The sequence below is a fragment of the Lathyrus oleraceus genome, chromosome 5, assembly GCF_024323335.1.
Source record: "Lathyrus oleraceus cultivar Zhongwan6 chromosome 5, CAAS_Psat_ZW6_1.0, whole genome shotgun sequence".
Classification (NCBI taxonomy): Eukaryota; Viridiplantae; Streptophyta; class Magnoliopsida; order Fabales; family Fabaceae; genus Lathyrus; species Lathyrus oleraceus.
This window is the reverse complement of record NC_066583.1, coordinates 212,957,991-212,981,459: the sequence shown is the minus strand read 5'-3', so window position 1 is coordinate 212,981,459 and position 23,469 is coordinate 212,957,991. Positions and strand designations below refer to the sequence as shown.

Below are 23,469 nucleotides of genomic sequence, written 5' to 3'. Positions count from 1 at the left end.
ATGAGAACCTTGAATTAGACATGGGTAAATAAAATGAAGGAATTTGTGTTAAAGAAGAAAGGATCCATGAAGAGGAGAAAAAAAGGAGTTTGAAGAAGGCGAGGAAGACAAATGGGAGAAAAAAGAGGGAGAAGGTTTCACAAAAGGAAGAAGCAAAAAAAAATTACATTGAATAAAATGAGTTAGAGTTCATATTATTGAGTTTATATTAATTTATGTTATTTTAAATAATAGTAAGTTATTAAAATAATTAATATAATTACAAATTAAACAAAAATGACATGTAATAAAATGGTGTGCAATCGCTTATGACATGTCACAAATACTGATGTCATGTCACTAAAAAACACTCTCAAATTTAAAGGGGGGCTAAAATTCCAAAAAAAGAAAGAAATGAAGAGACAAAAAAATAATTTTTAAAATAAAGGGACCAAAACAAAAAAGAAAAGAAAACCGGATGACCAAATTTACAATTAAGCCTATAAATTATTAAAAAATTTAATAAATTTATAACTTAATTTAAAATATAAATTAAAATATAACAATAATACTAACAAGACATATTATTCATATTTACTTATAGAGACCAATTTGATAAAAAAAATAATTGTCAATGACATACCAGATTTTAGTCAAATAAATATAAAAAAGACATAAGTCTTTTCTATTGAACAAAAAGTCTAAAGTATTTTCAAGAATTGATTTTTAAGCTTGTGCGTCACACTCGAACAATATAAATGTTACTTCTTTTTCATTTATTGGTTGAAGTTCGCTAAAGTAAATTTGGTGTTGCCTTTAACTTTAATATTTTTTTTTTGAAATTGTATTATTAAAAAATATTATATTCAATTTAATTTGACAATTTTTTTTTAAATTGTAATTTCTCTCTTACACTTTTATGTTTACTTTTATTTTTTAGCTTTTCTTCTACAATTTCATACCTTTATTTTTAATTTTACACGTTAATAAAATTTTAATTTCATAATTTATTTCTAAGATCTTCATTTAAAAATAATTTTTTACAATTTTTTAATTTTAAAGATATGTAGCTTCACCACCTGTCCTCATACTCTTTAGATGATTTCAATTCAGTTTTACTTCACTTCTACTTATATTTCTCTTTCTAGCCTTTCTCTATCCAGTGTTCTCTCTTTCCCTAAAATCTTAGACCGCCTCCGTCCCCTTTCTTTATCCTATCTATGACCATCACCATCTCCATATGAGAAACATTATCAGAAAACCCTTTATGGTCTCCATCTTTGGCCATTTAAATATGAAAGGTATCTCCTTTGATTTACTGGTATTATGTCGCTTAATGACTTTCTGTTGATTTACTGCACTTTATTTTTCATGTTTGATTCATTTTTTTCTTCATGTTTTCATGTCAACAAAAATCAAAGATGTTGTAATCGGACTTGAGACTGTTTATAATATTTTTCTTTTCTTCTTTTTAGAGATACTAAGAGCTGATATGAAAAAGTTTCACTTAACAATGTCCTCCATTTTTTATCTAAGAAACTATTACCACCAATTTACTTTTGTAAGTATGTAGTGTTTGTAAGATGGTGAAAGTGATTAGGAAAAAACGTTATGAGACAAACCGTTTAAGAGGTACACATTCATTTTCCTCCACTTGCATATGTTGTTTGGCATTAGTATAACTATATATACAATGAATGTGTGTATATTTAAGAGTAACTTGTTATAAACTTACTATAATACTGATGTTAATGCTTGCTTTAGCTGATATATGATATGATAATTCAGGATCATTTCCTCACTAACATGTCCATTATTTAAAGTGTGGAATTGTTGATGTTCACGTTCCAATTTAACAAGCTCCATGAGTTTTCTGTATTGAGTTAATTTTTTTGTCATCATCCATATTACATTTATGTCATGTGCGTTCGATCTTATTTTTTTCCAACAAGAGTTTTATGAATTTTGTTTCATCTGCATACAAGTTAATGATTTTGGTATTTTGATAAGATCTGGTTTCAGTATACCAAAAGCTTTATTTCATTTTTGTACGACGAGTTCTGAATATGATGTTTATTTGCCGTTAAGTTGAGTTTCATATAAGTTTGTTTCAAATAAGTTCAGAGTATGATGTGTATTTGTTGGTTGATTTGGATTGTATAAATTGTTATTAAGTTACATATAGTTTAAATTCTATCAAGCTTTATGAGATTGAAACTTTATTTTACTTTGTTATACTTTATTTTTGGTTTTGTCTTCTTTACTTTTATTAGTTATGGTTTGTTGTTGTTTCTTATTTTATTTTGTGAAGTTCATTGAGGATGATGTTGTTATCAAAACATTGAAGGACTATTTTAACCCAAATGAGGTATGCAACAACTCATTCTCAATAATTACTTTATAATTGACCGGTTTTTTTAACGATGTCATTATCATGTAGATTTCATTGAAACATGAATTATGTCTAGAGTAAGATAATGCTAGTTATATAAAAGTCTTACAATTTTGTTACCGAGCAATATTATGCACTAAAGTCTAACATACATGGTAAAAATGATTTCAAGCATCAAGTCATGTAATTTCTTTGTCATTTTCTATTTTGGTTGAGATGCAATATATTTGATGATTTCTGACTATGATTTATGATCTTTGTGAATTTGATGATTTCTGATTTCTGATTATGCTTGTCTGGTATATATGATGGAACTGACCTATCAGTTTGAGCATTTGCCATGATATTTATTCACTGTCATATCAGTAATAGCAAGATAATCTTTAGTAATATATGGAGATATTATTCTCATGATAATACTCTTCCTTGTCCTCATGAGTATTGGCAGTGTAACAAAACAAAGAATATTCATATGAGTGTCGTTAGGATGAAGGTTTACTTTCCTTTATTCAGTATTTAGACTTAAGATGAAGATTATCTATTCAAAAAGTTCATCACACGCATAATAATGGCTCTAAATTTCTAAAACCGTGTTAAATATGTTATTCATAAAGTTTGTGTAATACATTTGGTTTTAGCATACTCATGAAGATGAATTGGATTTATATCTACAAATTCCTTCTTAGATCATGCATAATATATATTGGACTGTAAATATTATATGTCAAAAATCATTACGAGTCGAAAAGTGCAAGGTTATGCGAGATTTTAATGAACCAACAAGAATTTGTCAAAATGTTCTGTTTGAGAGGTAACATTTTTAGAACATCTTTTTATGTTATTTATTTATATGAAAAAACCAAATGATTTGTCATATACTAATGTTCAAGTGTCTCCTATTGATTTACAACCATGACGACAATCATATAAATGGTCTCATTCAACTTTTTTATGCTTTTAGTGTTACTTTCACTTATAAATGAGTAACTTGTTGTAATACCCCAAAATTTACCCTTCATTTTTCATGGAAGCATGGGATTGTGTTTCACATTGCATTAACATCATACCAGGTCATACTCATTGCATACTACATCAGTGACTTGGGAAATCAGGGTTTGATTGATCACTCCTTAACAGAAGGAGCCTACACAAGGCAATACTGAGAATTGAACTTCATTCTCCAAATATACAAATCTCAAGGTGGTCCAGGTATCTTATGGTGGTCTATAGTTCATCAGTGGAAGATTCAGAGCTCTCAGAGTGTGCATCTGCATTTAATCAGAAATCAGGGTTTTATGGCTATCTGCAACAGGCAAGGTTTGGTTGGAAGTAAAGGGGGCTCATTCATGTCATGATTATAGAGGCATCGTGGCCTAAGAAGATCCACAATTATCACAGAAAGATCCATTGGCAATCAGTGCAATCAGTTCCTAGTCATTTTTGCCATAAAACTAGGGTTTGGCATAAAATCGGTTTATTTCTGATTCCTTGGTTGAAACTCATTTCCATGGCCCTCCATATGTCCACAATAGTCTACATACAAAAAATCAGCTCTTTATTTGAGCCAGAGGTGCTTCAATTGATCAATGGAATCAGGAATCAGACAGTTTGGGAAAAGTCAACTGTGGGGCCAGAAAAGTCAACTCCTGACATTTTGAAAGTGGAATCTCAAAATTCATGCATAAGGGAGCCTACATGTGAAATTTGATCAAGGTTGGATCATGGATTCATCATTTAATTAGGAGTTTGAAAAGTTACTAAATTTGGAAATAGTTGACTTTCCATTTAGGGAAAGTTTTTATGGTTTTTGCACCCACTTTAAGCCTATATTCCATCAAGATGCAAGCTCCATTTGAAAATTTCTCCAACATGAAAGTTGTTCCTCTTGTTCCAAGCTTTCTAGATATATAAAGTTTGTTTCATTTGGATTAAAATTGAGAAAGTTATGCTTGGCCAAAGTGAGACATTATTTTAGAACACTTAGAAAATTTTCTAAGTCCAAAATTTACAAAATTTGTCAAGACTTATGGGTCAGTTTTCTTGCACTTCAAGGCATCTTTTGAAAATACTTTCTTCATGACAGTTGTACCTTGCTATGTCCTATTTCACATCCTTTTAGAATCATCCCATTTAGATCATTGGTTTGGAAGATGCACTCATCTAAAGTTGGTATCATAGACTGAATTTTTTGACAGCATTTAGGCCAAACTGACCCAACCATTTTGCAGCTATGGAACCTGAACTTTATGGCCATTTTTCACCTCTTTCCACTCATCATTTCAACTTGTGTTCAACATGAAAGATGTTAAGCTACATGCCCTCTTTCTACTGTTTGCATTGCCTTGCCATTTGGACATGTATTCATCAAGATATAAAGCCTCAAAGTCACCTATTTGGTTTGTTTTTGTGCTGCACAAGCCAAACCAAATCCGACCACAAAACCAACCAACACACTTTTTTACCTCATTTGGCCATTTGCTTTATGTTCATTCACTTAAGTTTTGCTACATTTAGAACTTGCTTTCACCACCTCACCTCTTGTATCATTATGCACATAATTCAAGCCAAACACTTCAAGCCCATTAAGCACTTTAAACCCTACATACTTAAGCTTCTAAAACCCTAACTTGAAGGGTGGTGGCTGTAAAAAGTTCAGAGCAAGGCAAGCAAGAGATCTCTCATTCCTTTCCATTTTCACAAGTTCTAAAATTTCTCAAAGCACAAAGTAGCACCTTTCTCTTCCTTTTCTCCATCCTCAAGGGGCAGTGGACCTTGCATCCACTAGGTAAACTTTTACTCACTCTCTTCCATGGCTTTGTTCATTTCATTTCATGCTTGTTCACAACTATTTGTCATGCCTACCATGCTTGTTTCATGTTAGTTTTCATTTATGCCATGATTGTTTACCATTATTTCTATGCTTATTTTTTATGTTGTTATTGTGCCATGCTTGTCCATGAACCCTTCAATATGAGACATTGCTTTTAAGTTGGATTTTGTAACATTTATTTTTTGTTGAATCTGGGTGCATGAAGCCCCCTTGTTGTTCACTTTTCTACATGCCAAAGCCATTATTTTTAATGAAACAAAGTACCATTGTGTTCTACATGTTCCATACTTGAACTTTGGTTTTTACATCATCTCATTTGGAGCCCTGTAGCATGAGTTATGTTGGTTTGAAAATGGAAGAAATGGGTTGCGTTTTCACGCGTTTATGCATGGCTGTAGGGCTTTTTTAACATTTGCATGGAAAATAACACGTGTCCGCTTAGACACCGTTCAATCCCGCGCGCGCCCATGTAATCCTGACCGTCCGCCTTGCTTTTGTCATCTAGTGACTTAAGTCCAGCTGAACCAATTGATGCATGTGTGACATAACCTTTTTAATGTACATTTTATTTTCTTTGTGTCACGCTGGGATTCTTCATGGACTGGGCCTTGGCGCCCCACTGCTACCTACACTCCCACATTCAGGCCCATCAACCATTATCCATTCATTTTATTTTTCATTTTCTTTAATTCTTATTTTATTTTCTGTTTTTCTTTTTAATTAATAAAAATATTTTATTTATTCATAAAAATACCAAAAAATATTTTTTACTTTCCTTAATATTTTATTTAATTTATTTAATTTTTATTTTCATGTTTTATTTAATGTTGATATTTTATTTTAATTATTTATTTCAAGTGGTTCTTTTAAGCATACATTTTTTCATTTATTTTATTTTCATGACTTAGAATTATTTTTAACTTCTGATTTTTGGGATGAGGGTTGACCAATGTCTCACGGTCAACCTGACCTTTTATTGGAATTTTATTTCCCATTTTTAATTTATTTTGGATTTATTTTTGACCTAGTTTGCTTGGTTGACTTTACATTTGACTTCTGTTTTATTTCAATTAATTTATACATCAATTTTCATTATTTTTGAAATCTTTTTGGGGGGTGATGACGTCCTGACGCCACTTTATTTAGTTTAATTTTTCATAATTTTTGTGATTAATTTACTATTTATTCTTGATTTATTTCTAACCTAGTCTTGTTGTTTGACTTTTGGTTTGACCTTTGTTTTGATTCAATTAATTCAATAACCAGTTTTCATTATTTTTGAAATCTTTTTGGGGGATGATGATGTCCTGACCCCATATCATTTAATTTAATTTTTCATAATTTTTGTGATTAATTTACTATTTATTCTTGATTTATTTCTAACCTAGTCTTGTTGTTTGACTTTTGGTTTGACCTTTATTTTGATTCAATTAATTCAATAACCAATTTTCATTATTTTTAAAATCTTTTTGGGGGATGATGATGTCTTGACCCCACCTAACTTAGTTTAATTTTTCATAATTTTCTTGATTAATTTACTATTTATTTGATAATTTTTAAGTTGACTTGACTTTTCGGTTGACTTTTCTATGATTGATGTTTGAGTTAGGGATTGCTTAGGGCAATTGAAGAGATCTTTTGATCCTCCCTTGTTCATCTCATATGCCACATATTAGAGGATTTTCATCTTGATTTTATTTGATCCTTACATCATTTTCCGATTAAATTATTCATTGATCCTTTGTGTGCATAGTTTCATCTGTCTGATTCATCTGATATTTTTTATACTTGTTTCTTTCATCCATGCTTCTATTGTTTAATTGTTTAACATGTTTATACTTCTTATGCATTGTATAATGCTCATTCATTTCATTCTTTGATTATTTTATTTGATCATATACTTGTTTATATATCTTATTGTTTGAATAACTGTGGCCTACTTGTATGTTGTATGAGGCATATATTCTTATTTGTCTGATTGTCATGAACAATCCCCATTCATAACAAATGTACCCCTCTCCCATGAATTGTATAATGTTTATTCTTTCATTCTTTATTCATTTGTTAATAAAAGAACTAAAACAAACATCCGATAACCATTTCATAACAAGATCAAAACCTCGATCCAACGTCGAGTATTCATTTTCCAAACTTAACATAACCAGCACGTGTTCACTCATTCCTTTTGTAAGTCGATTGCTTCATGCATCACCATTTCTCTTGTAAGTCGATTGCTTCAGGCATCGCCATCTACCACCTGTAAGTCGATTGCTTCTTGCATAACCATCTACCCTTGACCCTTATCCTTTCCTTGCTCCATTCGTCGATTCTTGTTCCGTTTAGGTAGCACCCATTAGGTAGAACCTTTTATATGATAACATAGGTAGCAATTCCCTTATTCTTTTGTATGATAACATAGGTAGAATTCCCATATTCTTTTGTATGATAACATAGGTAGCATTCCCATATTTCTTTGCATGTTAACAATAGGTAGATGTTCCCATTTGTAAATCCTAACACTTAAGTACATATTGCATGACAACTCTAGGGCAGAGCTTCCCCACTTTTAGACCTTCCGTGCGTCTCCGATCTTGTGGCATGATAGTCCGTTCTATTGCAAAGAGGTAACTGCCTAAGACTCGATTCAGCGAGCTGCGACACCTACTGCTAGGACGTTGAACACATTGCCCACTTTCCTTTGACACAGTTGGTGTCCTCTTTTGTAAGTCCATGTTCAGATGACAATCCCTAACCCCTAGTTAGCCGAACTACGACAACTCTGATTCTCATGTTCAGATGAGATACGTAGGCACGAGATACGATGTCTTGCCGAGTTTTGACTAACAACTAACAACTAATCTTTGCTTGTTTTCGCCCTCGTTGCGATTCTTTTTTCTCGCCCTCGTTGCGATCGAGACCTTTCCCTTTCTCTTGCCCTAGTTGCAATCGAGACCCTTGTTCCCGTAGTTAGCCGAACTACGGTTTGCTCTGATTCTCATTCCAGATAAGATACGTAGGCATAAGACGCGATGTCTTAGCGAGCACACTTCTCTTTAACCCATAGGTAGCCGAGCTACGAAGACTCTGATTCTCATATTCAGATGAGATACGTATGTAGTGGATGCGACATCCGTGCGAGTCATTTTCTTTTGACCCTCTTTTAGTAAATAATACATTAGATAAACACACACCTTTTAGACAAGAACAACAAGAGTGGATCCTGTAGAGTACTACGGATGCGTAGGGGTGCTAATACCTTCCTTTCGCATAATCGACTCCCGAACCCAAGATTTGGTTGCGAGACCTTGTCTTTTCCTTTCCTTTCTCCAGGTTTACTTCGAGCATTTCCTTTCCCTTCTTTGGGATAAATAACGCACGGTGGCGACTCTTCTGTCATTTCTTTCTTCGTCGGTTGTTTTTTCGCATTCTATTTTTTAGGTTGCGACACTTGTAAGGGAGACAATTGATATCTTTATTAACCTCATTCCATTTGAGAAAAATAATTCTTTGAATGTTGGTTTCTACTAGAGATGAATACACATGAGGATATAAAAAGTTGTAGGTTGGAGGGTTTAATTTAATTTTTAGATTTCTTTCAATTGAATATGTTTCTAACTATATTTGGACAGATAGAGTATTAAGTGTAAATTACTGAATTTTTATACTTTTATGATTTGAACTCTATTCCTTGCTTAAGGACGAGTGAAGACATCATCCTATAAGATGAGTTTAAAATTTAGACCGGTTATCTATAACATATTTGATGCCTGAGTTGATTTTGGTTGGTTGAGTCTTGTGTGTAGCTTTCATGGATGAAAACAAATAGAATATATTTTATATATTCCCAATGACTTGGTTTACATATAGATCTCAATCAATTTATTTTTATTTTGAAGATTCTGCAATTTGTTTTTGATGCTCAATTATATACCGAAAGACTTCATATTTCATATATATTTCCAGACTACAATGTGTATGTGCAATTTCGAACGAATATAAGTTAAGTTAGAGTTAAAGCATTTCCGCCAAGATTTATGTTGTATGGCATAGACAAATTAACATTGATGATTTATAATAGTGAAATTCAATTGAAATTATATTTATCATTTGTTTTATTTGAGAGAAAAAAATTCTTTTATATATATATATATATATATATATATATATATATATATATGTATATATATATATATATATTTGTTTGGTATCTTACCGGTTGTGGTATTCAAAGTTGCAACAAGCAATTAAATTTGCGGGTGGTCCAAAGTGATTAAATCGAATCGAACGACGGTTATAGAATCAGATTATAGTCAACGCTAAACAAAGCCGAGCCTCTATCTCCGATAATGGACATTACCCACTGAACAAACCCACCCACATATCACAATCATTTTTTTCACAACCAGCTAAATTTCCCCTCTCAAAATCCATCCACCCAAACACATCGTTCAACAATCACTTTCATTCCTCCGAAATTACCCGCATACCCTCCACCCCATCGCTGTCAAAAACAGACAAACAAGTGCTTAAACGTCATTCAACACGTCTCTTTTCTCATCATTGTAAATGGGCCTGGCCCAAAGAAAAAAAGAAGCGTTTTCCCCCTCACCCAACCAACACACCTTCCCCACTCTCTCTCTTCAATCACTACCCGTGCACAAGTGCGCACGTTAGCTGTCCCCTTACACAATCATACTCTCTCTCTCTCTCTCCTCGCCACTTCCTCACAGTGAAACAAATATACTCAACTTTTTATCTCTCAAAGTTTTCATTTTCATGCTAGAAAGTTGAAAGTTGAAATCGTAACGAAACAAAAACTAGAAACATTAACAATGCATTTATTAAACTGCGTGATGACATCTTTAGTATAGATATAGCTTAGCCTACAGAAAATGGTTATTGAGTAGTGTCTTAAATTTATGTGTGTCTTCAATTTTGCAGTGGTTCAGCTCTTTATAGCCTGCCATAACAACAACACCAACTGTGCATTACTCTCTTTCCATCTTTACCATATCACCCTCATTACTTTCTCATCTTAAATTAACACTACTCCTTTATTTATCATCCATCTCATTAAAACGCAACCGTTTCCTTTCCAGCATATCTTTATTTCAAATCTCAATTTCCTATCAATTGAAATCGAACCGTTGAGAACCGGAGAATAGGAGATCTCTCTGCATTTTTGTTTGTTTAATCATGTGTTGGTTTTGATTAAGCGATGAATCCTTTGTGCTGCATTGCTCCGGTTTCGATCGATCGGGACCGGAGTAACCCCGTGGTGACGAAGTCTACTCCTCAGTGTCAGTTAGGGTTAGATTCGTCGATCAAAACGGTGAACTCTGCTTCTAAATCGAGTATTTCAACTCATGATTCGTCGGTTGCTGCGGATTCAGTTAAATCCTCCTCCGCGGGTTTGAATCACGATGATGATGATGTGGTTCATGAGCTTCGGGATTCTAAGGGGTTTGCTGGTGGCAATGGCGGCGGTGTGGCTGGTAGTGTGGCGGGGATATTGTATAAGTGGGTGAATTATGGGAAAGGTTGGAGGTCTAGGTGGTTCGTGTTGGAAGATGGCGTGCTTTCTTATTATAAGATTCATGGACCGGATAAGATCTTGATGAGTCCTGCTAAAGATAGGAGTGTTAGGGTGATCGGAGAGGAGTCGGCGAAGTATGTGAAAAAGGCGAATTGGAATCTGAATCGAGCTAATGGAGTAGCAGTAGGAGGAGCTACTAAGCAATGCAAGCCCTTCGGTGAGATTCATTTGAAGGTTTGTTCTTCTTGTAATACTAGATTAGCAGAGGCTGATGCATAGTGTTTAATTTTTCCCTTGGTCCCAATCATACACACACCCACTGTAATATTCAAATGGGTTTTTACCCCATAATTTCTGGTGTTTAGATGGAGTCATTTACTTTTTTACTTTTGCTTCAACTTTATAGAAGTTTAAAATCAGTCGCTTTAGTGGTTGATTTTGAGTGTTGGATCAAACTACTATCCAAACATGCTGCAAGTCATATATGTATGAAGGGCAATGGGCGAAGGGCTGTGAGGTCAGAGAACTAGGACATGTATTGCTGGCAGTGTTGTCAATGGAGGATGGCGGTCCATGGTGGAGAGTCAAAATCTCGCCATACTGGCTTCTTTGCTGCGCCGTTATAGCGGAAAAACCTGCAATATTGGTATATTTATCATTGCGGTGAGCCAAAAACCGCCATGTATATCCGCCATAGCGGCCATTGCGCCTCTATTTGATAACACTGATTGCTGGTATGCCTAATAACGGAGGGTATTAGACAGAAATCTCTAAACTAGACTTGCTGGTATGCCTAATAACTCAGGGTATTAGACAGAAATCTCTAAACTGTCCCGCATACATCACTTTTGCTTTTGCATGCAAAAATGAATAATGCATCTACTTTGAAACATGCTTACAACATGCATTCTCTGTGGTTGGATGATCACTCAACCAGGTGGTGATGTATTTGAAATATTGACTAAACTATATTATTGATGTTTCTGTTAAATGAACAAACCTATCATTATACTTGTGTGTGGCACTTGGGTATTTGAAATATTGGGGTTTTCAGTGTCTTTCACCAACTGTTACTGAACCCACATCTGCAGCATAGTTATGAGGATTGTAATTATATCCTTACACTTGTATCACACTGTGGATAAAATCTACCATGGGTGTGCTTTCCTTTGTTTTTAAATGTGTACTTCTTTCCTTGCTTGTCAATTCGTGCTAGTGCTGGACCTAATTAATTCTTGCTCACAGGTTTCTTCAGTTCGCTTCAGCAAGTCTGATGAAAAGAGGCTTTCTTTATTTACCGGGACAAAAACTCTCCACTTGAGGTGTGTATCTAGAGAAGACAGAGCCATGTGGATTGAAGCCTTGCAATCTGCAAAAGATCTTTTTCCTAGAGCTCTGACAAGCAGTGATCTTGCTACTCCAGAAGATATCGTAGTTTCGACAGAGAAACTGCGATCAAAGTTATCACAGGAAGGCATTAGCGAAGAAATCATCAATGACTGTGAGTCCATTATGCTCTCTGAAGTCTCATATCTACAAGGCAAGTTGAAGTTTCTTCAGCAGAAACATGTTATGTTGTTGGACACCTTAAAACAGTTGGAGGTATTGATCTTTGCTTTCTAAACACAACTTGGAACATTGTATTCTGATTCATAATATCTGCATTTCTGTTGGGGATGGTTATAACATGCTAGTGGTTTCCAGACTGGCTGCAAATTCATTATTTTTGTGTTTGGTTTAATTTTCCCTAGCTCAGCAGGTCAGCAGGTCACCTTGTCTGGCTTAAGATTTCAAAAGTAACTTTGGGCAATAATAACCTAATGTTGGAAGCATGGCATGATGCTTACACCTTTACACGACTTTCAACTCTACTTTAGCCTTTTAGTGTTTTAAGTTAGACGAAGTATATAGAATGTAAGTTCAACAAAAGTAGAAGCGTTTCTAACCTAGAGGTAAAAGTTGGAGACCGTATCATCCCACAAGTCACGCTTTAAATATCTTGGGTCTGTAATATAAAACAATGGAGAAATAGAAGGAAGCTGGATGACTGAAATGACTGAAATGGAGGAGGGCTTTAGGGGTTTTATGTGACACATAGGTACCACTCAAGATGAAGAGAAAATTTTATCAGACTCTGGTGAGACCTGCAATGTTGTATGAGACAAAATGTTGGACGGTTAAGAATCAACACGAGAATAGAGTAAGTGTAGCACAGATGAGCATGTTGCGTTGGATGGGTGGTAAGACTAGACATGATAAGATTAGAAATGACAATTTAGAGTATTGGGGTAACACCTATAGTAGAAAAGATTGTGAAAAATAGGTTTAGGTGGTTTGGGCATGTTGAGAGAAGACCTGTAGAATAGATTCTGTGGTAAGGAGAGTAGACCAGATGGAGAGAAATCAAACAACTAGAGGTAGAGGAAGACCTAGAAAAATTAAGAGAAGTTATTAAGAAAGACCTCGAGATTAACGATTTGGATAAAAGCACGGTACTGAATATAACATTATCGCGAAAATTGATCCATGTAGTGTCCCCACTTAGTGGGATAAAGCTTGGTTGATGTTTATTGAAATTGGCTAAAGCATTTTATGAAGAATGTTGACTTTCTTTGCTTCATAAAAGAATGTTGCAAGTATATTTATTGTCGGAGGTTCCCCTACATAGTGAGAAGTAATGTTTCTGTGGGTGACATGTCATGGATATGCTCATCCCTCATCTTGGTTATTACCTCCATCCGTATTCATAGGACTTTGTTGACTAAAGCATGATAATTGAGAAAGCTGGTAGCAGTATTAAATTTGTTTATAATTGGTATTGTTTTGCTTACAACTTGTTGGTTCAAAAAAAGATGTAAAATGATTAAGAAGGTTAAGTTCCTCTCCATTTCTTTATTTACTATAGTTTTGGAAATATAAATACAAAAGTGACATTAATTGAGTCTAGATGTTTTTTTATACACTCCTTTAAAATCTATAGTAACGGTGAGAAGAAATGAAGAGAGTCCTAACTCTATGAGTATTTTGGCAAAGAAGCAATTAATGCAGTAGAAAATTTAAGCGGGTCCTATAAAAAGAGACAAATTTCAAGAGGGTCCTATCCTATCATAGGGACAGAAGTGGTACTTGGGTTTTTCTTGTCCCTAGGTTAATTGCTGTATTGATATTATATTGTCACTAAGGGTAATAGAGCACTGAATTACACTCTAGTAATACAAACTAGAATACTTTTTCCCCTTTTGCATTGTGTCACTTTGATTTGTGGCCATTTCTGAATCAGTAAATAATGTTGATATGATTTTTTTTATGATAATTTATTCAATTTACATCCCATTTTGGTCCTCTATATGCTGTCAGTGCCTTGTTAAATGGTGGAATTATTATTAGCCAAGATTTTGATTTTCTCTTTAAAAATTAATGCAGACAGAGAAAATAGAGCTGGAAACTACTGTAGTAGATGAAACAAAGGAACGTGAGTCATATTGCGGACAAGGGAATAGAAGGTTTAGTGGTGAGTGTGGTGTTAATATTCTCTGACATGTCTTTTGCCTTGAACTGTCATTAAAATCTTTACCCATGTATAATTCAATATGAACACCATTTTAGATAGTTATGTTTATTCTGGCCATGTATTATATGAATTCAAGCTACAACTGATTGTTTTGAAATTTCTATGTTGGCGGCAGTCATCTCATTCCTTGCTTTTACCATTCATGTATCAGATTTCTATTCTGTTATGTCGGAAGGCAGTGCTACAGATTCAGTAGCTGATAATGAAAGTCAAGAGGGAGCAGATGCTGAAACAGACGATGACGATGGAGCATATTTTGATACAAATGAGATTTTATATTCAGATGCCTTAAGAAGTGCTTCCTATCGAAGTAGAGAAGGTACGGGAAATGCCAGTATATATGATAGAGATTATATCCTCCATGATGGTTTGCATGGGTTTGAGAAGGCGATCAAAGATATAAGCTATCCTTATGTCAAAAGAAGGGATAATTTGCCTGAACCAAAAGAGAAAGAGAAACCTGTTGGCCTGTGGTCAATTATTAAAGACAATATTGGGAAGGATCTTTCTGGAGTTTGTCTCCCTGTTTATTTTAATGAACCACTCTCTTCATTGCAAAAATGTTTTGAAGACCTGGAGTACTCAAACCTAGTTGATAGAGCATGTGAGTGGGGAAAGCAGGTCAGGTCCTCAGCTGTGCTTTCTTTTGTCACAAAGCTGTTTTAAAAGCATGATCTCCTAGATTCATTTTGTCAAGGTAGATAATATGTTTGGTTAAATTTAAGAAAATTGCTTATAAAAATTTTAGTATTTCATTTAGCACAATAATTTCACTTGTCCAACATGTTGTACAGTATTGTTCTGGTAATTTACTATCTATAGTTACATACACATACCTAATTAGCAGCTCCTAATAACATAGTATTATTAACTACCACTAGTAACATATTATATAACTGCCTAGTAATATATACTAAACGTCTAACCTATTGAAAGTGGATTGGATGTAATATTTAAGTTTTTTCAATATCAATGTCAAACCTGGAATTAAAAGGGACATTTTGGCAAATTTCAACCATGGACTAAAATATACTCCATCTCTCCCATAATGAGCGGCCGATTTGCTAGGTAAATTTGTCTCAAAATAAGTGTCATTCGTTGTGGGACAGAGGAAGTCTGTCTTACTTTGTAATTCTTGTTAGTGTTTTTACTGCTCTCTAAGCCTTTCTTGTAGTTGAGTTTTTTTAAGATAGATGTCGAGGATTATATTTTTTTAGATGTCCAGAATCGATCTTTAGAGGCTTGAGTAGATGTTGTTCTAGATAGGCTCTTATACTGCTTTTTATAGGATTGTAAGTCCTTATAAAGTATTTTTGCTAGGGCCTTTACGATTTAGGGCTCGCTTGTTTAAGATTTTTTTAAAATAACTTTTTCTGTTTTAGTTGTGTTTTCGTGTAAGCTTTTCTCAAAAATCTTTTTGTTAAAAAAATGATTTTTATGCTGAAAAGGAAATATCTATTTTGATTAGCTTTTGAGGAAAATCACTTTTAACATAAGAGAGAAAAAAAATATGAAAACTATTTTAACATGCATAGTTTTCAACTTGAATGCTTTTTGAACCATGGTTTATACTTTTTAAGAAGAAAGTGTATGCTTGATTTCCTATAAAAGTAAAAGTTGAGAAAGTACAATATTCAGTTGTTAATTGCATGTTTAATTTTTTTTTTCTTCCAAAAAAAGTGCATGCTTGATTTCCTATAAAAGTAATAGTAGATGCTTGATATGTTTCATGCTTATATGCTTAGCTTGTTTGAAGGTTATGACTTTAATCAAGGTTTCATATGGTGCAGGGAAATGAATTGATGAGAATTCTAAATATTGCAGCATTTGCTGTGTCTGGCTATGCGTCCACCGAAGGTCGACAGTGTAAACCCTTCAATCCGCTACTTGGGGAGACTTACGAAGCTGACTATCCTGATAAAGGAGTTAAATTTTTTTCTGAGAAGGTAACCGAATTTTTCTTCAACTTAGATTTTGGGAATGAGTCAAATTTACAGGAAACCATAGCAATAAAGGAAGTTATAAATTTATTGTTTCATTATTGACTATCCATTGAACCTGAAAATAGCTGTAACGTGTCTATCTTATGCTGTCTAACAATAAGCTGGCTGCAGGTTAGTCATCATCCGATGATTGTTGCTTGTCACTGTGAGGGAAGAGGGTGGAAGTTCTGGGCAGACTCCAATTTGAAAGGAAAGTTCTGGGGGCGTTCTATTCAGTTAGATCCTGTGGGTGTTCTCACCCTTCAGTTTGAGGACGGTGAAACATTTCAGTGGAGCAAGGTCACCACTTCCATATACAATATTATACTAGGTAAAATTTATTGTGACCACTATGGTACTATGCACATCAAGGGCAGCGGAAACTACTCTTGCAAACTGAAGTTCAAAGAGCAATCAATCATTGACCGAAATCCACATCAGGTAGAATTGTGTATGACTGCAATATCGCTTTGATCATAAATACCTTTGATCATAAATAAACTTTTTTTTGATTAGATATATTGTTCTTTCCTCTTAATATTATCTTTGTCAAAACATCTTCTTTTATTTCTCCCCTACTTTATCTCCCAAGTTGACTACCAATGTTCTATTTTAACGAAGTGGCAAATAAAGTAGTGTCGTGTAAGCTGCCGTGTGTAGCAAAACACTAAGTGCTTGTTTTATTGAAAATTGTTTTCTGTTTTCACTATCAATGAAAACATGAAATGAAAATCTCAAAAATTTCCATGGCTAGAAATTATATTCCTTTTATGGTTTAAGGTTAGATTTTGAAAGGTAAGGCTACTTATGATTGATCCAATTATTATGGAAGTTTATAACACCCAAATTTATAGTCCTGTGATTTTGTTGTATTAATTTTTCCCCGTCTCATTTGTTATAAACATAACAACTGAGGTAAGTTACTTCGGTTAATCTATCTGCTCTCCTCAGGTCCATGGGTTTGTTCAAGACAACAGAACTGGAGAGAAGGTAGCAATGTTAATTGGAAAGTGGGACGAAGCGATGTACTATGTACTTGGGGATCCAACTACAAAGCCCAAAGGTTATGATCCAATGACAGAAGCTGCTTTATTGTGGGAAAGAGACAACTATGTGCCCAAGACGAGATATAACCTCTCTCCCTTTGCAATTTCCTTGAATGAAATAATGCCCGGTTTATTGGAGCGTTTGCCTCCAACTGACTCAAGGTTGAGACCAGATCAGAGACATCTAGAAAATGGAGACTATGAATTTGCTAATGCAGAGAAACTAAGGCTTGAACAGTTGCAGAGACAGGTAATTCATCTACAACTCAGCTTCAAATCTAATGTGTTTGGCAGTCTGTTGTCAGAATAAGCATTATGCTACTTTGTGCATTATGTTTTTCTTTATTGAAAATCAGTATGACTTAAGCAATGATTGGTATTCAAAATTCAGGCAAGAAAGATGCAAGAAAGAGGATGGCAGCCCAGATGGTTTAGGAAGGATGAGGATGGTTCTTACCGATACATGGGTGGTTATTGGGAGGCAAGAGAAAAGAACAATTGGGATGAAATCCCTAATATATTTGGACAAGGTTGTGATTTGCCTTCATGTTCTGAAGAGACTGTATCCTACTGAGTTCTGGTTTTCCTTTATATGGATGTAGGTTGTAAGTTATTATATATAAAATTTTTCTTCCAGTTAGTGTTTCCGTAGTAGAAATTTCTTCTGGCTGCGCATTTTAGGCAATTTGTCACTAACTTTTGCAATTTGGGAGAAAGAATTGAAATCAGCCTATGTGAATTTACAATTTGTTCATACTTATGTTTCGTTAAAATTGCAACTCTCGGGTCGCATCTTTTGTTCAGGAGCTAGATTTTTAATAATAGAGAAGTTTCTGATAATTTGATATATTTTTTTTAGATTTGAACAAGATTTTACGCACTAAAAAGTTTTGATGCAATATTAAACTTTAAATCATTTTGCATGACTTTTCAATTAAATAATATTTTTTTTTCATGATTGAGTGGTTATAATTGAAGGGTCATGATTGATCAACGGTGTAAGAAGATGTTTACATTGTCTTTATATGAAATTAATTCATATATAGAGTTCTTACATAACTAGTGTCACATAGTATGATAGTAGTATGAAGTAAAAGATTCTATGTCTAACTCTTGTAATAGAAGTTGTGAAGAGACATATTGAAGAGAGGATTTGATTTTCGTAGGACCCACCACTAAGAGATTTGATTTTCATGGGACCCATCACATTTTTTAGTCTCACCTAAACAGCAAAGAAAGCAGATAAAGGAACAGCAATGCTCATTTTTTTCGATTCCATTTACTACTAACAAACTCATGTGTGGTATGTTCCACGCATCTGTTTACTAACATAATATGCGTTATAAAAGAATTAATATAATTACAATAGAAAAAAGAAAATACAATTATACTGGTCATTACATTAGCATAATACTAAAAAAAATAAAAGAATAAAGAAACTAAAAAAATTGAGTGTTTAGTGGTATATTATCATAGTATATCATTAAAAAAAACAAAAAAAAACTTCAATGTAAAAGAGCAAACATAAATATAAAGGGGAAGTTATATGACAAAAAAAAATGGCAAGTCATAAAGTGGAGCTGGAACTGCCTCCATAAATTGTCTATTTAATGTGTGACCTCAGTTTAGAAATTGTAATAAAGTGGAGAAATGATAATGTTTATTGGGAACACGTGAAAATTTTAGTATATAATAAGTTGGTTATTAAGAAAATTGTACCTTTTTTTAATGTATGTTTTTTAATCACTATGCGAAAATATATAAATTTTTTTAGATTTCGAAGATGTATGACGTATTCATGAATCAGTTAATATTAAAATATTTTGAATATACATTTTTGAAATATTTTGGGAGTTAAATCGAACTACACCCTTCTCCTTCCTTATTTCTTATTTTATTTAAAATCAATTCAATATCTCTTAAATTTTTTCTTATCATCAACTCAAAAATCAATCAACAAAGCTCAAGGAAACTTCAATCAACATCAAAAACATCATCCAACTCTGAAGGAAAGTTGAAATTTGTAAGTTTTTTAAATTTTTTGATAAGTTTGAGTTTTTATGTGTAAATGAGTAAAATTGATGATTAAAGTTAGAAATGAGTAGAAATTGTATGTATGATAGTTTATATATAGTGTATTACACATTTGTTGACTGGAATGAATGATCAAAAGTTATTTTTGGATTGCATGGGTACATTGACGCAACTGCTGAATTGCGAAAAATTTCGGAGATAAAATTTCGGAGATGCATCTCCGAAATTTTTCAACGTTTTAGTTTCCTAGATTCCGGAGACGCATCTCCAGAATTTTTTTAATATTTGTTTTTTATTTTATTTTCTTGTCTGTGGTGTTGTTTGCTTGAACCTAATTGTTTGCTTTACTTTAACTTACAAGTATAATGGCTGATAGACACGATAAACTGAGACACTAAAGGGTTTGCACAACACGCATCAGTGTAACAAGAGAAAACTCAACAGGTTTCAGAGGCTCCTAGTCCCTTTGGCCATGCAAAGCCATCTACTTCTAAGACTCGTGTTTCTCCCCGTGCCTCTCCATCTTCTTCCCGTAGGAGACGAGATTCACCTACTGACGCATCACTCCCTTCATCCTCCCGTAGGCGCTAGGTTTCCCCTATTCAGACGCTTGATGTACCCGATTCACCAGTGCCACCTCCTACTGTAAATGCTCCTGAGTCTGTGTCACCTCCTACTGCTGATGCTGCTGATCCAGTGCCACCTACGGAGGGTGAGGCTGCTGTAGATGCTGAGTTAAAGGCATTTGGAGGAGGCCCTATAGATTTGTCACTACTGCCTATTTACTCATACAATACTTCCAGACGTATTTAGGACGAATAGGTAATATTAGTTGAATTAATTATTTTTTATTTACGTTAATTTTAATTGACAAATGTCTGACATTGATTTTTATTTTTTCATGAGCGTGATCCACATAAGTTTATTAACCATGGGCGGAAGATTACTGGCTTGCCTCGGGCGAATGAGGACTGGTTTTAAGCAGTTTTGTCCTTATCTAGCCTGAAGGACTTGTGCATGACCGATTATACTATGGTCAACCACGAGATGCTTAATGCACTCATGGAGAGATGGCACTGAAAGACCTCGTCATTTCATCTCCCGCTTAGTGAGATGTCTGTCACACTCGACGATGTCTCCTGTTTGCTACATCTTCTGATTAGGGGGGGGACTCCTAAATCATATGAGGATTACCAAAGACGAGAAACTCGAGATGATGGTAGAATATTTGGGGGTTGACTAAAGGGAGATGAATGAGGAGTTGGATAGGACCAGAGGGCTCATACTAGATTTGAATTCCCAAAAAAGGTATATATATAGGAGCTCTAGAGAGCACATCAGGCTACAGGTGATATCGGGCAGGCGGGGCTCCATAGAGCGTATGTTATGAGAGCATACTTGCTATATTTGGATGGCACCATGATTTTTGGGGACAAGAGTGCTACTTATACAGATGTTGTCTACCTACGGTACTTCGAGGATTTCGATCAGATCCATGAGTACAACTAAGGAGCCGCTTGTTTGGTCTACATGTACTCAAAGTTGAGAGATGGTTGTATGTGGAAGACGAAACGGGCACAGGCAACACCACACTGCTGACGGTAATAGTTATTGGCCTTTTAATATTTCTTTGTCATTTTCATTTCATCTTTGCAAATTCATTACTATAATTCGTGTGTTTCAAACTTTTCATTCCAGGCTTGGATCCTCCAGCATTTCCAAACTTCATTTATAATCAACATAACCACGTATCGCTCATCTATATCGCTAATGTCTAAGACGGTATTGCGAGTCTTACCGTATTGTTTAATCGATGATGTGTAAACCTATTAAACAATACAAATAACATTAATGATCCAATACAATGTGAATCAAATTCCACTTCCATGTCTAGACTTGGTCTTTGATAGATGATAAATTTAGGTCAAGATTTAAAAGATCTTTCTCAACAATGATTTAAACCATAAATATTCAATAAAAGCAAAGGTTATCATCTACATTGATTATCAAGTTGTTCACATACAAAAGATCAAAAGAAATACGTACAAGTTAATATTGATTATATCTAATATTGATACAAGAGGGTTTAATTACCCATAATCATGACAACTTCTTCAATAAGTAACAAGAAGAGATTCACAAGCCAACATCGAAAAACTCAAAGATTGATGCTTCGAAATCTTAATTCTGAGTTCTTGGTGATTTTTGATCTGAAAATGCTTTTCGAATAAAGTTGGAGTGAAGTATCCCCTAAAATATCTAGCCAAAAGTATATATAACATGGGCCAAAAAATGAAATCACGTTAAGCCCCATCAGAGTCCGCTTAGTGCGATCAGCAAAAATGGACTTAAAACGCCTTGATTCGCGCTAAGCGCACTCCTAGCGCAAATTTCCCAATTTCCTCCAGCCTCTCTTTATTTAAGAATGCTAGGATCGCGCTTTGCCCACTTTGGAAAACTTGGAATCTTCATAAATGATACTTTGGGTTTTGCTTGGTGCCTTTAGGTTTCTCATGCTTCCAATAGACTTTGAAACCTACAAATTTGCACCAAAATGATCAAACAAAAGCTATTTACGTGATAATGTTAAAAACTACATATTTACATTTAAAACTAAAGTGTTAATAAGAAATTCCATTGAGATCAAGTGGAAAGAGTCACAAAATACTATGGATTATTTACACAAATTGACCTTTAACATTAAACCATGTCTACTCCCCAATTTTTTTGGCCATAACTTTATTTTCGTAAGTCCAAATGGAATGTTGTTAGAAGCGTCAGAGAGCTAACACGTAGAGCTACCTCACAGAAGTTATTATAAGATAATTGATGTATAAATGTATGTTCAATGTGAGAATATTTATTATGTATCGTATGTATAATTGTGTGATAAGTCTGCATGCTTTGTGATGATTGATGAGGTGAGTGGTTCAGAGTGAGAACTACCCGTATTGTATTGAGTGCATGATGAATTACAGTCAGAGTGAGACTGCAGTCTTTGCTATGTTGTTGTATGATCATTTACAGCCAGAGTGAGGTTGTAGTCTTTGCTATGTTGTTGTGTGATCATTTACAGTCAGAGTGATGTTGTATTCGTTATTGTTGTGTTGTCATTGCATCAAGATATGTCATGCATCATATATAGTCATTATTATGAAAAAAGGCACGTTTGCTAGTTTAAAGTGGGCATTAGTGACTTGTTCCAAGCTCATAGTGGGGGCTTGGGACTCGCAGAGATTGGAACTTGGTTTGTATGAAGAACCAATTACTGAGTCGGTACCACATGCATATAGAGTTGAGTTGTGAGTCCGGTTCAGAATGGGGACTGTGATAAGCCAGAGTTGAGTCAATTGTTGCATTACATGATGATTAGATGTTTGTGTAATTATGTATACTCTTGTATGACTTGTGCAATTGGTGATTGACTGTGATGTGTGTGGGATGTGAATACATGGTGTTGATGTTCATTTCTGATATGTGGATGATTTCGTAGTATGTGAACCTATCCTGATTATTTATGCACTATTTATTATTTAAATGTATTATTACCCCCTTTTGTGTTATTGCGTCTATGCTCCTTCAGAGTACAGATAATCAGGTACCTGAGTAGGAGCTTGACGTTGAGGACTGTTGTGCCTCTTTAGTTGCTTGTCGTTCGAGTCTTATATTTGGAGTCACTCTGATACGTAACACGAGGGGAATGAATTGCTCTTTATTTGTTTATGTTGCATATCTTTCTCTTTGATTTTATTTTTTGATGAACTACTTTTAAAACTAATATTATTGTTAAGGCTTTTTATGCCGAGTATTTCATAATTCTGCTGCTTATCAAATATTTTAAATTTTCAATTATGTGGTTAAAATATGAATTGTTTGTATATTGAGTAATATTCTACTTGATGGATTTATGTTTTATTTAACTAATTGTCGAGTCGGGAACTAAAGTGTTACAATAACTGCTTCAGAAGAGAAAGGAAAGAAAGATCCAAGTGAAAACGACTATAATTCTTCCTATAATTATATTATGACAATATGAAGAGAAAGGGGTCTTGTCAACGATCACATCTCTCACACGTAACACTCAAGTGTTTAAGTTCTC

The 23,469-nt window shown here is 34.2% G+C and overlaps 1 protein-coding gene across 2 annotated transcripts; it reads left to right on the top strand.

Moving 5' to 3' along the window:
- Positions 1-9,834: 9,834 nt before the first annotated feature.
- On the top strand, positions 9,835-18,090 carry LOC127083007 (oxysterol-binding protein-related protein 1D). 2 transcript variants are annotated; one of them, XM_051023242.1, is made up of 8 exons: positions 9,835-10,971; positions 11,983-12,339; positions 14,161-14,248; positions 14,460-14,929; positions 16,099-16,254; positions 16,423-16,731; positions 17,242-17,586; positions 17,728-18,090. In XM_051023242.1, the coding sequence occupies exons 1-8, from the start codon at positions 10,420-10,422 to the stop codon at positions 17,908-17,910; spliced, it is 2,460 nt and encodes an 819-aa protein (XP_050879199.1). In that variant the 5' UTR covers positions 9,835-10,419; the 3' UTR covers positions 17,911-18,090. The 2 variants fall into 2 exon arrangements, with proteins under 2 accessions (XP_050879199.1, XP_050879200.1); XM_051023243.1 differs by having other exon boundaries at positions 10,738-10,954.
- The last annotated feature ends 5,379 nt before the right edge of the window (positions 18,091-23,469 follow it).

What these genes read in the sequence shown, in the direction of transcription:
- LOC127083007 (XM_051023242.1), top strand. Translation starts at nt 10,420, where the DNA reads ATGAATCCTTTGTGCTGCATTGCTCCGGTTTCGATCGATCGGGACCGG. An exon ending in TCGGTGAGATTCATTTGAAG is followed by an intron (nt 10,972 to 11,982) that starts GTTTGTTCTTCT and finishes TCTTGCTCACAG; the next exon opens with GTTTCTTCAGTTCGCTTCAG. An exon ending in TTGACCGAAATCCACATCAG is followed by an intron (nt 16,732 to 17,241) that starts GTAGAATTGTGT and finishes TGCTCTCCTCAG; the next exon opens with GTCCATGGGTTTGTTCAAGA.